Here is an 18,052-nt window from a genome sequence, read left to right on the forward strand (position 1 = left end):
ACGTCCATCGAGTCAGTGATGCCATCCAGCCATCTCATCCTCTATCGTCCCCTTCTCCTCCTGCCCCCAATCCCTCCCAGCATCAGAGTCTTTGCCAATGAGTCAACTCTTCGCATGAGGTGGCCAAAGTACTGGAGTTTCAGCTTTAGCATCATTCCTTCCAAAGAACACCCAGGGCTGATCTCTTTCAGAATGGACTGGTTGGATCTCCTTGCAGTCCAAGGGACTCTCAAGAGTCTTCTCCAACACCACAGTTCAAAAGCATCAATTCTTCAGCGCTCAGCCTTCTTCACAGTCCAACTCTCACATCCATACATGACCACAGGAAAAACCATAGCCTGGACTAGATGAACCTTTGTTGGCAAAGTAATGTCTCTGCTTTTGAATATGCTATCTAGGTTGGTCGTAACTTTCCTTCCAAGGAGTAAGTGTCTTTTAATTTCATGGCTGCAGTCACCATCACCATCTGCAGTGATTTTGGAGCCCAGAAAAATAAAGTCTGACACTGTTTCCACTGTTTCCCCATCTATTTCCCATGAAGTGGTGGAACCGGATGCCATGATCTTCATTTTCTGAATGTTGAGCTTTAAGCCAACTTTTTCACTCTCTACTTTCACTTTCATCAAGAGGCTTTTGAGTTCCTCTTCACTGTCTGCCATAAGGGTGGTGTCATCTGCATATCTGAGGTTATTCATATTTCTCCCAGCAATCTTGATTCCAGCTTGTGTTTCTTCCAGTCCAGCGTTTCTCATGATGTACTCTGCATATAAGTTAAATAAACAGGGTGACAATATACAGCCTTGATGAACTCCTTTTCCTATTTGGAATCAGTCTGTTGTTCCATGTCCAGTTCTAACTGTTGCTTCCTGACCTGCATACAAATTTCTCAAGAGGCAGATCAGGTGGTCTGGTATTTCCATCTCTTTCAGAATTTTCCACAGTTTATTGTGATCCACACAGTCAAAGGCTTTGGCATAGTCAATAAAGCAGAAATAGATGTTTTTCTGGAACTTTCTTGCTTTTTCCATGATCCAGCAGATGTTGGCAATTTGATCTCTGGTTCCTCTGCCTTTTCTAAAACCAGCTTGAACATCAGGAAGTTCAGGGTTCACATATTGCTGAAGCCTGGCTTGGAGAATTTTGAGCATTACTTTACTAGCGTGTGAGATGAGTGCAACTGTGTGGTAGTTTGAACATTCTTTGGCATTGCCTTTCTTTGGGATTGGAATGAAAACTGACCTTTTCCAGTCCTGTGGCCACTGCTGAGTTTTCCAAATTTGCTGGCATATGCCATGTTAAAAAAACCCCAAAGATTTAAAAATTAAATATGAGAAGTAAAGGTAATTTTCTTAATTTAAAACTGTTATTTAAGATAAGCATCCCTCCAATTTAAGTGTTCTCTTTTTATCATAAAGCATCCTACAGTTAACAAAGATTCCCATATTTTTTTCACAACAAAGTCCAGGATGCGCACATAGTTCCAGGCAGGATAAATCCAATGAACACACCAAGACACACAGTAATCAAATTTACAAAAATGAAAGACAAAAAAATGTTAAAAGCAACAAGGGAAAAACAACAAATAATATACAAAGGAACTCCCATAAGGTTATCAGCTGATTTTTCAGGAGAAACTCTGCAGGCCAGAAGGGAGTGGCACGATATATTTAAAGTGATGAAAGGGAAGAACCTACAACCAAGAATACTCTACCCAGCAAGGCTCTCATTCAGAGATGATGGAGAAATCAAAGCTCTACAGACAAGCAAAAGGTAAGAGAATCCAGCACCACCAAACCAACTTTGCAACAAATGCTAAAGAACTCTAGGCTGGAAAAAGACCAGCAACTTAAAACAACCTTGTACATATATAGACTGCTATACCAACACCTCACGGGAACAACAAACCTCAAAATTACAATAGATACACACAGAAAAGTAAAAGCAACCCAAACACAACACTCAAGATGGTAATCAAGTCACAAGAGAAGAGAACAAAAGAGGAAGAGAAGGAAAAAGACCTACAAAAACAAACCTGAAATGCTTAATGACAATCAGATCAGATCAGATCACATCAGTCGCTCAGTTGTGTCTGACTCTTTGCAACCCCATGAATCACAGCACGCCAGGCCTCCCTGTCCATCACCAACTCCCGGAGTTCACTCAGACTCACGTCCATCGAGTCAGTGATGCCATCCAGCCATCTCATCCTCTGTCGTTCCCTTCTCCTCCTGCCCCCAATCCCTCCCAGCATTAGAGTCTTTTCCAATGAGTCAACTCTTCGCATGAGGTGGCCAAAGTACTGGAGTTTTAGCTTCAGCATCATTCCTTCCAAAGACATCCCAGGGCTGATCTCCTTCAGAATGGACTGGTTGGATCTCCTTGCAGTCCAAGGGACTCTCAAGAGTCTTCTCCAACACCACAGTTCAAAAGCATCAATTCTTCAGCGCTCAGCCTTCTTCACAGTCCAACTCTCACATCCATACATGACCATAGGAAAAACCATAGCCTGGACTAGATGAACCTTTGTTGGCAAAGTAATGTCTCTGCTTTTGAATATGCTATCTAGGTTGGTCATAACTTTCCTTCCAAGGAGTGTCTTTTAATTTCATGGCTGCAGTCACCATCTGCAGTGATTTTGGAGCCCAGAAAAATAAAGTCTGACACTGTTTCCATTGTTTCCCCATCTATTTCCCATGAAGTGGTGGGACCGGATGCCATGATCTTCATTTTCTGAATGTTGAGCTTTAAGCCAACTTTTTCACTCTCCACTTGCACTTTCATCAAGAGGCTTTTGAGTTCCTCTTCACTTTCTTAATGACAATAGGGAGACACATATCAGTCATTACCTTAACCGTAAATAGACCAAATGGTCCAACCAAAAGACACAGACTGGCTGAACGCATACAAACACAGGACCCGTATATATGCTGTCTACAAGAGACTCACCTCAGACCTAGGGACACATATAGATTGAAAGTGAGGGGATGGAAGAAGGTATTCCATGCAAATGGAAATCAAAAGAAAGCTGTAGTAGCCATTCTCATAGCAGACAAAACAGACTTTAAAATAAAGACTGTTGTAAGGTTCAACAACAACAACAACAAAAACACTACATAATGATCAAGGGATCAATTCAGGAAGGAGATAAAACAATTGTAAATATATATGCACCCAACACAGGAGCACCTCAATATATAAGGAAATAGTAACAACCATAAAGGGAGAAACCGACAGTAACAGGAATAACGGGGGACTCTGGCACCCTACTTTCATCAACGGACAGAACATCCAGGCAGGAGATCAGCCTTAAATGACCAGTTATACCAGGAGGTCTAAAGTATAAATAAAAGCATTCCGCCCAAAAGCACGCTCTTCTCAAGCACAGGTGCCACGTTCTCTATGGCTGACCACGTGCTGGGCCACAAGGCGGGCCTTGGGAAAGTTAAGAAGATTGAAATCATATCAAGCATGTTTTCTGATCACAACACCATGAGATTAAAAATAAATTACAGGAAAAAGCTATAAAAATCAAACATGGAGGCTAAACAATATGCTACTAAACAACCAATGGATCACGAAAGAAATCAGAGAAGAATTCAAAAATCTATCGTGTTTTATACACACACACACACACACACACACACACACACACACGATCTAAGTGCTCCAACATTAAAGCAGTAAACATTTTGGTTAAGCTTTTAAGCTATCAAAGTTTGAGAACAGACAAATGGGAAGTGAACATTCTAATGATGGGAGAAGAATTAAGAAAGGGACTGCAAATCCATCATTAATTTACAAGTTTATGAATGTGTTCCAGTTAACAGGGGGAGCCAGAAAAGGCTCCTACCCCTGTGAGAAAATTATTTCATTGAAAGGCTTGTTTCAAGTCACAGAACGAGCATTCACTGCCAATACACTGCAATTGAGCCATACAAACGTATGACAATGTAAGCTTAACACATAAATCATAGAGAAGGCATTTTGTATGTTATAAAAACAGCCCCTTACAGCAGAGAACTTTTAAGTTTTTCCACAATACCTAGGAAAGTACCTGATACATAATAGCTGTTGAATGACCGAACGAACAAGTCTTCTTTACAAAGGCTGAGGTTCTAGAGCACAGCCTCGCGGCCCTTCCCCATCCCGAAGACACAGGGAGCACTGCACTGAGTCTGGGGAGCCAGGGAAGCCACCTGCGCACGGAGGTGGGTGCCCATCCCGCCCGGCCACTCATTACAAGACATTGGGCAAGCGATGTGACCATTCAGCGGTCAGCTTCCTCATGTGTAAACTGGTGGCTGTGATAAATGCAGCTTTGCAGCTGCTTCAAGTTCAATGGTTTCTTAACTTTAATCCACTTGTAAACTCCTTTCAAAAGGCAGTTTTCTAAGACCACTTAGAGTATGATGTGGTGTGTGCAATTTTTGCTTCTTAAAATCCTACAAAAGCACACTTATGATGCAAAATCAGAGACACACACACACACACACGGCTCTGATCCCGGACACATTCCTACTTTAGGACAGTACGTGAAGTAGCATTAGGTGGAAGCAGAAGCTTTAAACTACTAACAGCAAACAAAACATCTAACTTTAGAAAAAGACAGACATACATTATTCCATGTTCTAATTTCTACAGAGTACTCTAGTGGTCAAATCCCCATGTATGAGCTTCACCTTACTTTGTAGTAAAGGAAGCCGTCATTAAGCTGCTCCCACTCCTGGGCAACCGCACGTGGCCCTGTCTCCCCGCACTCACCATGAGGCCACGACCCAGTGACGGGCGGCAGACTGGTTCCTGGATGCTGGGTTCGCAGGCCCTTTGCACCTGCCCAGACTCTGCCTACTCATATTGACCATCATCACAGAGTTTCTTACCATATGATAAAAATAAAAAATCAGTGGGTCCAAAATTCTTCCTGAAGAAATCACTGCAATTAACATAATATCAGACTGTGGGAGACAGGAGGTTAGTAAATACTCTCACCTGGGAAAGCTTACGCCTGGCTAGGTTTGCTCCCCTCTCGCTGTGTAACGTGTAAACGGGCGTGTATTGCACGGAACCGGAACAAGTCCCATAGTCGTCCTCATTTTCCTGCACCCGAAGAGATACACGAGTGGTTATTCTAAAGTACTCGTTTCATTACTAAGGTTTTTCAATTAATAGACAGTATCTGAGACAGATGCAAATAACAAAATTAACACTTGGAGTGTAAGTTTAAACAAGCTATTTAGGAAGAAAATGCATTTTTATATACTATGAACTAAAAACCTCCAAAATAATCTCTGACTTTTTTGAACAATTTGAATAAAGTTTATATGAAGCCCATTCACGCTCCAGTACTACAATGAAAGTTCTAAATAGTTTCTTCTCTCCAGAGGTAGAAATTTAAAATGTAACTGATAAAATCTTCAAAAATATACTATGTAATCAACTCAAACACATATACACATACCTATACCTATTCACATATATGTGACATTCATAGATTCAAATACACCTCCTTTGTACATTAAGAACATGCTTCAATTTAAAATAGCTACTATTGGAAAGATCCGGTAAAGCCCAACGATGACATTCCTGCCTTAATTCTGCACTAGAGATCATCTTTAAAAAAAAAAAAAAAAAGTCTCAGCTTGAAGCAAGAATTTCAATTTTGATATCAAGGCAATCAACTTTATGAAGACATACATCCAGTTAAAGCACCTTTGAAGCTCTCACCACCTCTGTGATAAAATATGCAAACGGTAAAGAGATTGTTCAGGGGGGTGTGTACAGAATGGCAGATAGCTGCCATGGGGCTTGTTATGAAAAATGCATCCTTGAACAAAGGGCTAAGCACATTTCAAAAGTCATTAAAAACATAAACCCCATGTGATTTGTGCAGGATAAGCTTCACACTAACACAGGAATTGAGGTGGAATGAGACGCTCTGGACGTACCTTGTGTCTAAGCTTGCTCTTCACCTCCTTTATCCCCTGCTTTGCGTGATTCTTGGCCTGGAAAATGACAACACTGGTGTCTGCTCAGCACAGTTCCATCAAGTTTCAGGAATAAGTGTACAAGATCCCACTGAATGAAAATTACTAACTTGTCATGTTACACAGAAAAAGAAGAACCTATCATCTAAAACTCTGTTTTCAGGGACCCATTCTACCCACTATTACACCTGAATGAGGTGGGGAAAACATCAGTCTGTTTGCACAGGGATCATCCAAAGGCTAGCAGTTAGCCTACTCTGCCTCTGAGGCTATTAAAAACACCAGAGACCACCAGATGGCCATTGCCTAGCCATAACCTGGCCTGACAAATGGGGAAGGAAAAGAGAAAGCATGTCACAGCAGCGGGATATTTTTGGGCAAACGTTTGGACTTTAAGAAATCCCTGCAATGATGCAGGAGACCCAGGTTTGATCCCTGGGTTGGGAAGATCCCCTGAAGGAAATGGCAACCCACTCCAGCATTCTTGCCTGGGAAATCCCATGGGCAGAGGAGCCTGGCGGGCTGCAGTCCATGGAGTCGCAAAGCAAGTTTTCCTGAATCCCAATCAGCTCCTAAGAATCTCCTACAGAGACAGAGGCACAGATACAAGTGCCCAAACAGAGGGAGGCCCACAGGCCCCATGGAGCACAGAAAAGGCAGAGAAGCTTTGTGGTGGGGCTGAGGGACTTTTTTGATGAGAACTAAAAGACGCTAATGCTGGGAGGGATTGGGGGCAGGAGGAGAAGGGGACGACAGAGGATGAGATGGCTGGATGGCATCACCGACTCGATGCACATGAGTCTGAGTGAACTCCAGGAGTTGGTGATGGACAGGGAGGCCTGGCGTGCTGCAGTTTATGCGGTCACAAAGAGTCGGACACGACTGAGCAACTGAACTGAACTGAATGCCTAATATAAAATAAACCTGTAGGATGATTTAGTAGGTGGACAGAAGCCAAGGAAAGGACGTCCCGGGCAGCAGGGAAGGGTTGTGAAGGATGAAGACACAGCAGAGAACGTCCTGCACCCATGGAACGAGAAGGATCTCAGACCTGGAGACACCAGGGCTGGGGGCTTCAGGGAAATAAGCCAGGATAGGAGGGGCCAGATCTGAAGGGTCTCAGCAATCAGAGCAGAGAGACTTCCATTTTATTCATTATTTACTTGCTATGGTAGCTCCTGGTGGTGTTATTATTTTACTATAAGCCATGGGGTATCAATGGGGAGTTTTAACTTTGGAAAGTCAAGGGACCTTTGAGGCAAGAGGACTTGTCATATTTTTAAAAAATTGTTTCTAGTTAAGCCTCAAGTACACAATGAGAATTTCAAGTACGTTGTTATATAAAAGAATCAAATCTTTTAAACTGTCACTTCATTGTGGACTGTTTCAATCTGAGGGCACAATTTTGCGGATAGCTTTTAAATAAAAAGCATTTTTAACTTATCTGAAAGAAACGCCCTGCCTAGACAATGATACAATTTTAATAATTGAGTTTGCTTTGGTCAATATTAACTCTAAATTTATTTAAAGGAAACCAGAAAATATTCTAGATTTAAGTGCGTATCATCTAAGAAAATGTTATAAAATTTTATCAACAGAATTCTTAAACATCAAAAGAGAACTTACAAATTTATATGCTGTTCGTACAGCAGGGCTTGCTTTGGTCATTGCTGTGTTGAACAGTGCACCTCCTTTCTGCAAAGGAAAAACAGAAACATGTTCCTAAAAATCTGGGGCCCGACTGTCCTGAAAACAAAGCATTATTGGTAATATAGAATTAACAGCTTTTCTCACAGCTTAAAGAAAGACCTACATAATTATGTCATGTTAAATGTTTTCAAGCTTTTATACATGCTATAGTAACTCCATACAAAACGTAAAAATTCTCCTCTATTCTTTTAATTGATGGAACACAATCCTTTCATCTTTGTGGTTTAGGCAGACGTAGGCAATGTGACCAGTATATATATATATATGTGTGTGTGTGTGTGTGTGTGTGTATAAAGCTTAATAAAAAATAAATACAATCAACTGTTTCTGAAATGTTTTAGTGTTCGGCAATAAAGTCTCAATCTGCGCAAGAGAGTTATGTTTTAAAAACACCACGTTAACAAAAGCACATTACCAGAAATGATAAAATTCCCATCAAGCCCTACCACTCCATCTAACTTCATCTTTTGGGATATATTATAAGGTGACAGCAAAATCACGATTTTCAAATCAAGCCATTTATCTTGAAAAATAGAAAGACAAAAGCTTTCCATTTAAAAATTTTCTTTATAAATACCAACAAACTATAAGCATAAAAATGTTTAAAGTGTGAGAAAATATAGAAACCTTTAAAATATTGCCCATAAACAGCATATATAAACAGCAGACCTGAACTGAACATTTTTACATATCATTAAAGAGGAAAAAAAAAAAAAGAAACTGTGAAGGTTTATTATTACCTTGACTGTATGCACCCATTGCTGGTATGACTTCGAGTTCCCTGGAATACATAAAATAAGATTTCAGGAATATCTGATCAAAAATAAATCCATAAACCAAACTTCACCAACAACTAGTGTTTCCAAGATTTTAGCAGGCAAATTTTATTTATCTGCAATGTTGTAAAAGAAGCAATTCATTGTAAGAACTATTAATAATAAATGCTCTAATTCTTAGGAACATAGTAACTAGCATTTTTAAGAGCAGATACTTTTTCTTTACTCACATAAGAAGATAATATGTTAAAGTATTCTTTCATTGTACTACTACTTTTAGAGGGGAAAAAAATAACCTTTTGAAATCCAAAATTCCTAAAATGATTTTTCAGTATTTATGGCATTTTGTAAAAGTTTGGCTCTTTTACACAACTAGGGTTATCTTAAAACAATATTTAAAGTACATAAGGAGAGGAAAAAACCAGAAGGAAATTTAGCAATGGAAAGAATCTTGAGGACCAAAAAGATTCTTCTATGGTTGTTAGACATTGGTATTAACTGATAGCAAATTTTACTTTATTGCAATTAACCTGCAGAATACTGCAGAAAATACTGTCTAGTTGTAAATCCAAACTGGAAAGGCACTACCCCAGGGAGATATGGCAGCAGCTCCTCATGGCTATTAGAAAGTTCAAATGCAGGCATGACCAGTCCAGTAAAACCAGCAACCATATATATTTGGCTCCAAATATGCTAATTCATTTAATCAATAAGATGATATAAGAAGGCAAAAAAAGGCCACAGAACTAGTCTAAAGTAACGTTTGTATCAACTGACTTCAGTCAGATTTCCTCTACCTTCCTGATTGTTTAAACCTCAAGTATTCCCACGAGAAGAAACAAAGTCCCAAAGGCTACTCAGACTGACCGCCCGGTAGAAAGGAGCCTGAAGCAGACTGTTCTCCTGTGTGTGGTTGTGGCTTCTTAACAAACACGTCCCTCACTGTTGTAACACAGAGGCAGAGGGTCCTTAGGCCGAGCACCTTTCCAGCAGATACCTTTGCATCCCTAACCAGCATCAGGCCAAAAACATCCAGCTCTGGATCCACTCTTGAACTTAACATTTCTCCCTAATTTCAAAGAAATACCAAGAAACAACTCCTATTCTGAAAAATGTCTCTTACTCTCTTCTTTCAGAAAAGGCACGGCACTGCACTGCAGCCTTCCTGGAAGAATAAACATGGGGGAAATAATACTTTCCTAGCCTTGTGAAATGATTATAGCAAAACGTATCTATCTAAAATAGACCATATAAAAACAACCTTCAGTGCTTAAAGGGCATGAGTTTCAGATGGTATGCGGCCTTACCAAAAAATTTTTAACCTTTCTCTTGTAAAACGATGAAAAAAAATCCCGGTTATTCTATTCATTTATATCTCAAGGAGATTCTATCAACAACATAAAATAAACATTATGTCTTTATCCAGATTATTCATACAGGTTTACTTCTCTATTCAAAGTTCTCATCAGTTCATGTACTTTTTACTTCTCTAGGGATGGTATGGGGAGGGAGGAGGGAGGAGGGTTCAGGATGGGGAACACATGTATACCTGTGGCAGATTCATTTTGATATTTGGCAAAACTAATACAATTATGTGAAGTTTAAAAATAAAATTAAATTTAAAAAAAAAGAAAGAAATCACATATTTATAATTTGGTTATTATTCGTGGTATTCTGGAAAGTGTTTTATTTCATTTCCCAAAATGAATTTAAGAAAATGGAAAGAAAAACACCAACTACTCTGTGATAACTATGTAGCATCCTGGAACACATGTGACTCCAGAAAACATATTTTTAAACCTCTGAACCACAAAGAAAATAACCATCATAAAACTTGAGAGTAGTCACAGAAAGGTCAGTGTCTAGAGGAACAGTCGTGAGGAATCAAAGGAGCTCCTCTTCAGCTCTTCATAGGTTGTTAAGTGTTTTTACCTACGTTATGCCTCTTGAGTCGCACCCTTCTACTAAGAAACAGGCAAAGCAGGTGGACGAGAGGGCAGGGGGCTTGGCGGCCAGCGGGTCAGGCCAGCCTGCCCTGGGGAACCGAGCGCTGGGACCGGTCTGTCGCCCGGCAGCTGCGACGTGAGGCGTGAGCCCGGCACGCGGCAGCACCCCGCCGCCGGTCACGGGACAGACGGCCCGCCTGACGGGGACACTGGGGCTCTGAGGTGATACTCTGCCCATGCTCACAGAGACGGCAACTGGGGAAGAATCTTAGTATTTACTCTCAGTTCATCAGTCCTTCAGCTTTCAGGATTGCTAAATAAAATATAAGGTGAATCATACAGAGCTTTCCTCCGCGTCACTTCAGAAGAGGCTATGTTAGAAAGGGCAGGGGGCGGCCGCCTTGAGGGGAAACGGCTGAGAGAGAGAACCACTCAGTATGACGTGTGATCACGGGGTTCCAGGCAAACAGGAAGTCCCTAAATACACAGCTTAAGGTAACAGAAAAACAGGCGGTACAATTTAGGTAGATTCCTATCAAAAAATATTTTAAAAGGCTAATTGTCTCTCAATTCTAGAGCTTTTAAGACTGAAGACACCTATTTCCATAAAATTTATGAGACGGGCACATTATTCTCTGATAATGTGTGTTTTAAAAGGCTAATTTTCTTCTCAAAAAATAAATCTGAATGCGAGGAAACACACACACACACACAAAACCTTAGTCTTTCTTTTAAAGTAACTGGATTGTGGAAATAGTAAGCATGATTGAGGAAATTCTTAACATTGTTCTTGTTAATCAAACAAGTGATTTTCTCACATTCAAGGACAAAATATCTTGGTTTCTCACTTGTGCAAAGTCTTTCTTTTCAAATGTATTTGCTTAATTCCAGTAATCTGTTGTTACTTATCAAAAAATGTAAATTGGTCTAAATTGTTCAGTGAGGCCAGAAAAACGCCACTGAAACTAATGATTACTACCACCCCTTCAGATTCCTTTGGTTGCCAGTCAGTAAAGAAAGAAACAGGATTAAATAAACACAAGACTGACCAGACTCTGCTGGGGAACTAATGAAGAAACAAATGCTATTGATGTGGAGAGTAACCGTACACTCCATATAAAATCAACCTGAAAATGCGTCTACTTTTTAAAGTTTAGAAAACGAGGTATGGATTTTTAGTATCTATTTTTTTCATTTATTAAGTAAAAAAAATAGAGGACCAAACTATTAGGTATAAAACAAAGTGCAGCATACTGTACAGCCAATATCTTACAGTAACTTCGAAAGTGTGAAAGCATTAGTTGCTAAGTCGTGTCTGACTCTTTGTGACCCCAAAGAGTCTTTGGACTGTAGCCCGCCAGGCTCCCCTCTCCATGGAATTCTCCAGGCAAGAATAATGGAGTGGTTGCCATTCCCTTCTCCAGGGGATCTTCCCAAACCTGGGATGGAACCTGGATTCCTTGCATTGTAGGTAGATTCTTTACCGTCTGAACCACCAGGGAAGCCCCGAAAGGGTACAGTGGTGGTTTTTTTTTTTTTGGCCAAGCAGCGAAGCTTGTGGGATCTTAGTTCCCAAACTAGGGATGAAGCCCATGACCCTGGCAGTGAAAAGGCAGAGTCCTAACTAGGCTGCCAATGAATTCGCTAATAATAACTTTAAATGGAGTATAATCTATAAAAATACAGAATTACTATGTTATACACTTGAAATGAATACAACATCGTAAATCAATTTAAAAAATTATGGGGGGAAAAATAAACATGTTCTTGACTCAATATTCCTTAGCTGCTTTTCACAGATTGTTATTTGTATTGATCTAATGGCTCCTTCGTCCTTTTAACCCCATGACATTCTTCTCTTTACATATTTCTGAATATCCTCTTTCCTTTCTTCTCAGGAGAAGATGGGTCCCACGAAAGGGACCAGGCGTAACATGGACTTCCTAAACAGTTCTGACCAGGCCGGGGTTCACCGAGGCAGAGAACAGTTTTGGAAAACTCCCTGCGTTCATGGCCCTTAACCACAGTTCTAGATTCAACATGAGCGGACGAGTACCGTGTGGGGCCGGCCTGCTCTGTGTTTCCAGCCAGAGCCACAGTGACGACAGGGCTCCACCATACTCGTATTCACGCTATCAGGAGCACGCACGCAGCACCAAAAACAGCGCGTAAACCGCCACATTAACTCGTATTCACGCTATCAGGAGCACGCACGCACGCACCCAGCACCAAAAACAGCGCGTAAACCGCCACATTAATGGCCCGGGGGGGGGTGGGGGTGGGAATGAGAGGCTTGTCTAAAGTTTCTCAGCTGTTTTTGCTTAGAGAAACATAATGATTCCTTCAACTCCAGTGACTGTTGATTTCTCCTGTAGTGATCTTCCTGAGGGATATATATATATATATATAAAATCTTCAAAGGATAATCAAAAGAGACAGGAATTTTGCTTTTATCCATCAGAGCAGAGAAGCCCTGAGTACTGCTCTTGTTTACTAAAGGCCTTCTAATTAAAACGATCTCTTATCATAAGAAGGCATATATCACAGTTATTAAAGCGAGAGCTTTGAAGCCAGGCAGTCACGTGTGACCTTGGGCAAGTTACCGAGGTGGGTGCCCTCAGTAAAATAACGATGCTCAGAGTCCCTCCTGGGCGCTGGGAGGGTTAAGTGAGATAATATTTGGAGAGCTCTTAGAAGAGCTTCTGCCGCATACTAATTCAGGAAGCATGAACATTAATCATCATTTCCATTGTAACTAGGAGAGAAATGAAAAAGCTACAACAGTTTACTTTCTGAAGAACAGTTCAGTATCTCAGACCTATTCTTTCTCACAAGACTAGTCCAGATAAAAAATGTTTCAGCTGACTTCTAGGAACTATTTTTTGGACCCTTATATACACATATATCTCATTAGTAAGAACACTGCTAATTTTTATTAGATTATTAGTCTATTCAAATCTTAATGATTTTGCTTTATTTTCTTCTAAGATGACTGTCTCAGTCTAAGATAACAACTTAAAATGTAACAATTAGAAAATCACACGATCCCCAGGCATAATTTTTTCAATGTACTTTCTTGCTACATCTACTGAAATGCTGCTGTTGATTTTTACTCGCTCAGTCGTGTCTGACTCTTTGTGACCCCATGGACTGTAGCCCGCCAGGCTCCTCTGTCTATGGGATTCTCCAGGCAAGAATACTGGAGTGAGTTGCTATTTTCTTCTCCAGTGTAATCTTCCTGACCCAGAGATCGAATCCCGGTCTCCTGCATTACAAGTAGATTCTTTACCACTAGCCACTGGGAAGCCCCAAACTTACTGAAATGAATGCTTTCTTTTGGATCAGTACTGGCTCCCCAAAAGTAAAAGAAGTGTTCAAAACCTTTTTTCATTTTAAGAAAGAACAACAAAGTGGCTGGCATTAAGTTGTACTGAAAGTGCAGCAGTCTCTAAATCAGCGGCTAACTGGTGATAAATATTCTTCTATTCTTCTTTAAACAGTAGGACCTTTCATGAAAAAATTTGGTGACCCTCCTCCCACCCATAAAAGCCACCTACACTCTCCTCTGTTACTGAGCTCTGCAGACCAAGGGTGAAGACTACAGAATTTACTACACAAAAGGATCTCAGTTCCACCCCATTACTGTCCCACAGTGTCATCCCCAATTCCATACAGGATACCAGCCCCACGGGTCGGAACGATAATGAGATCGCAGTTATATAAATACTCAGGAGCTGCCGCAAGCAATTTGTCCATGAGCTGACAATATTCTGCTTGTCTGAGGTGAAAAGTAAGAAAGCCTTATTTTAACACAAAAGTTCCATTGAGGCTAAATTTTCTGCCGTGAGCTGAGGAAAGCAAGGGGCTTCTGAAGGACTGCACGTTCAGCTCACTTGCTAGGTCAAGGAAACTAAGTTTTTCCCCAAGCTGAAAGCGTTCCGTGAAACGTAACCCTACTTGCATCAGAGGGAGGTCCACAGCTACTCAGATCACCTGTACCTCTTTCAGTGAAAAGCAATCTCAACAGTTTTTGTATTTTGGAGGTGAAAAAATAAATTTTATTTAAGATTAAAGTTAAATTTTGGGAGATTTGTAGGTAAGTACTAATTATTCTTTGTCTTTTCACCTTTTATTTCTCAATTGTAACAACTATTTACTTACACACAGACTAAAGATTTCCTTCCCGCTGAATTAAACCTATAGATAACTAGGTTGGGGGGAGCACTATTACCACCCCGTGAAAATGAACACACGGGATTATTCACTTACTTCATCCCAAATCTAGAACAGCGTCTGGTACATAGGAAACACTCAGCAAATACTGGCTGAAGGAATGAAGAGGACTCTTAAGGTTTCAAGCAAAACTGTTTGCCAGAGTCAGGACTAAGTACTAGATCACCAAGTACAGAGTCCGGACTAGGTGCCAGATCATCAAGTACAGAGTCAGGACTAGGTACCGGATCAAGTGCAGAGTCAGGACTAGGTGCCAGATCATCAAGTACAGAGTCAGGATTAGGTACCGGATCAAGTGCAGAGTCAGGACTAGGTGCCAGATCATCAAGTACAGAGTCAGGACTAGGTACCAGATCAAGTGCAGAGTCAGGACTAGGTGCCAGATCATCAAGTACAGAGTCAGGACTAGGTACTGGATCATCAAGTATAGAGTCAGGACTAGGTGCCGGATCATCAAGTACAGAGTCAGGACTAGGTGCCAGATCAAGTACAGAGTCAGGACTAGATGCCAGATCATCAAGTGCAGAGTCAGGACTAGGTACTGGATCAAGTACAGAGTCAGGACTAGGTGCTGGATCATCAAGTACAGAGTCAGGACTAGGTGCCAGATCATCAAGTATAGAGTCAGGACTAAGTGCCAGATCATCAAGTACAGAGTCAGGACTAGGTACTGGATCAAGTACAGAGTCAGGACTAGGTGCCAGATCATCAAGTATAGAGTCAGGACTAAGTGCCAGATCATCAAGTACAGAGTCAGGACTAGGTACTGGATCAAGTACAGAGTCAGGACTAGGTGCTGGATCATCAAGTGCAGAGTCAGGACTAGGTGCCAGATCATCAAGTACAGAGTTAGGACTAGGTGCCAGATCATCAAGTATAGAGTCAGGACTAAGTGCCAGATCATCAAGTACAGAGTCAGGACTAGGTACTGGATCAAGTACAGAGTCAGGACTAGATGCCAGATCATCAAGTGCAGAGTCAGGTCTAGGTGCCAGATCATCAAGTATAGAGTCAGGACTAAGTGCCAGATCATCAAGTACAGAGTCAGGACTAGGTACCGGATCAAGTACAAAGTCAGGACTAGGTGCTGGATCATCAAGTGCAGAGTCAGGACTAGGTGCCAGATCAAGTACAGAGTCAGGACTAGGTACCAGATCAAGTGCGGAGTCAGGACTAGGTGCTGGATCATCAAGTATAGAGTCAGGACTAGGTACTGGATCATCAAGTATAGAGTCAGGACTAAGTGCCGGATCATCAAGTACAGAGTCAGGACTAGGTACTGGATCAAGTGCAGAGTTAGGACTAGGTGCCGGATCATCAAGTACAGAGTCAGGACTAGGTACTGGATCATCAAGTATAGAGTCAGGACTAAGTGCCAGATCATCAAGTGCAGAGTCAGGACTAGGTACCAGATCAAGTGCAGAGTCAGGACTAGGTGCCAGATCATCAAGTATAGAGTCAGGACTAGGTACCGGATCATCAAGTACAGAGTCAGGACTAGGTACCGGATCATCAAGTAAAGAGTCAGGGCTAGGTGCCGGATCATCAAGTATAAAGTGAGGACTAAGTACGGGATCATCAAGTGCAGAGTCAGGGCTAGGTGCCAGATCAAGTGCAGAGTCAGGACTAGGTGCCGGATCATCAAGTGCAGAGTCAGGACTAGGTGCCAGATCAAGTACAGAGTCAGGGCTAGGTGCTGGATCATCAAGTATAGAGTGAGGACTAGGTGCCGGATCATCATGGACTGAGTACCCATTCCTAAGTCATTCATTTCCTAGATACTACAACACAGTTTCAATTACTGACATTTCAAACAATGTAACTGCTCAATTATATTACAGTTAATTATATTAAATAAAAGTGGGATGTCACTAATGTGTGTCACACATGCAAAATGAGATGCCTCCTCCCACATCTTTAAGTGAGCACTTATCACCCAGACAAGGGTAAGAACGTGGGACAGTAAACTGAAAAGTCTGTTCCTAAATGCTGCAGGGGCCTGCAAAGCAAAAAAAAGAAAAAAGGTAGACTTCTATAAAGACACTCTTACTTAAAAATGTAGCAGCAGTTGTCATGTTCAGACCTGTCTTTCTGGATTATGTTAAAAGCTACTATGTGCACCACAATCTCAATTCCCTAATTCTTACTCAAGTAGTATTGATAGATATCAGTAGTATTTCTCTAGCAGAGAAAATTAGTCAGGAGGAACAAACTAACTGCATTTCTGTGACATTTTTTTCCAGTCGTATTAAGAGACTATCCAAGCAAACCACTGCCAGCTCATGAGACCATCTGAATGCCGAGCATAACATATCAGGCAAAGTAAGTCAACACTAGAGTTCTTTATATGATAAACTAATGTACTGAAGGCATCAGGTATTTACGAGAAAATGGTAGTTTACAAAGTAGACATATGTGCCATAGGTGCAAAAACCATAGATAATTGTTATTCAGAAAATGGACAGCCACACTGGAACTAGTCTTTACCTCCACAAAAGCCACCGGAAGTGATCTCTTCTTCAAATGCATCAGAGAAACCCTTTCCTGCATTTAGTTTTGCCAGTCGACCATCGATAAACTGAAATTAAAACATGTCAAATATGTTAACTGTCATTTACTTCATAAGATTAGACTTTTACTTACACCAAAAGTACTAGCAGACACTCACGTTACATGTGTATAAACACAGATATACAACAAGAAAACGCAGACCACTGAGACAGCAGGTGGACCATGAACAGAAGCTGGTTAGACAGACCCCATCAGTAAATAAAACAGTGTGGACACAAAGACCACAGCCCCTGGGAGGGTCTGCACAAGGCTTGCCGCCAGCCCAACCTTGGCCTGGGGGAGCTGAATCCACCCCCAGGCCTCAGTGTTCTCAGTATTTGCTTCAGGACATGGCTGCGCACATTAAATTAACACAGGTTTATTATGGTTACATAAGCATCCAAGAAATGTTAGATGTTACTATTTTGAAGTTGATATTAACTTTATCCAGTAAAATAAAACACTCCAGATCTAAACTACTAGTCCTAAAGGGTAAGAGCACCAGATAGGTCTAACCACTTAATAATACAACAAATATAACTTCACAATTCCCAGCAAATGTGTTGATCAAATGATCAAAACTGTGGTTACAAATATGAATAAAATTCAAAGTAAATTCCTGTTGACTTACAGGAGGTTACCTTAAACAATATTTTTCGGCATTCTGAAAGGAGAGATGGGGGTGGGAACTCGAAGCTACCAAAAGTACCCAGAGATCCTCTTCAAAACACAGCCCACCATCTGCTCTGCCCCGTTTCCACCCTGCTCCTACACACACAGCAAAGCAGAATCCCGGGGTTTCGGAAAATATCCTTAAGGGATCGTCTTGTTGACCGGCTCCAGGCATAAACCA

At 41.1% G+C, this 18,052-nt stretch overlaps 1 protein-coding gene across 7 annotated transcripts in view; it reads right to left on the reverse strand.

Moving 5' to 3' along the window:
- Positions 1-18,052, reverse strand: part of DENND1B (DENN domain containing 1B) — a 268,899-nt gene that overhangs the window by 34,805 nt on the left and 216,042 nt on the right. For 6 of the 7 annotated variants that reach the window (XM_061383692.1, XM_061383690.1, XM_061383693.1 and 3 more), the window contains 5 exons: positions 17,137-17,227; positions 8,435-8,475; positions 7,611-7,679; positions 5,946-6,002; positions 4,990-5,097 (listed from right to left, as the gene is read on the reverse strand). In XM_061383692.1, the coding sequence (XP_061239676.1) occupies positions 4,990-5,097; positions 5,946-6,002; positions 7,611-7,679; positions 8,435-8,475; positions 17,137-17,227 (366 nt within the window). Of the gene's footprint in view, positions 1-4,989; positions 5,098-5,945; positions 6,003-7,610; positions 7,680-8,434; positions 8,476-17,125; positions 17,228-18,052 lie in introns of those variants that run through there. The other variant, XM_061383694.1, reaches the window with a different exon arrangement.

The sequence above is a fragment of the Bos javanicus genome, chromosome 16, assembly GCF_032452875.1.
Source record: "Bos javanicus breed banteng chromosome 16, ARS-OSU_banteng_1.0, whole genome shotgun sequence".
Lineage (NCBI taxonomy): Eukaryota > Metazoa > Chordata > Mammalia > Artiodactyla > Bovidae > Bos > Bos javanicus.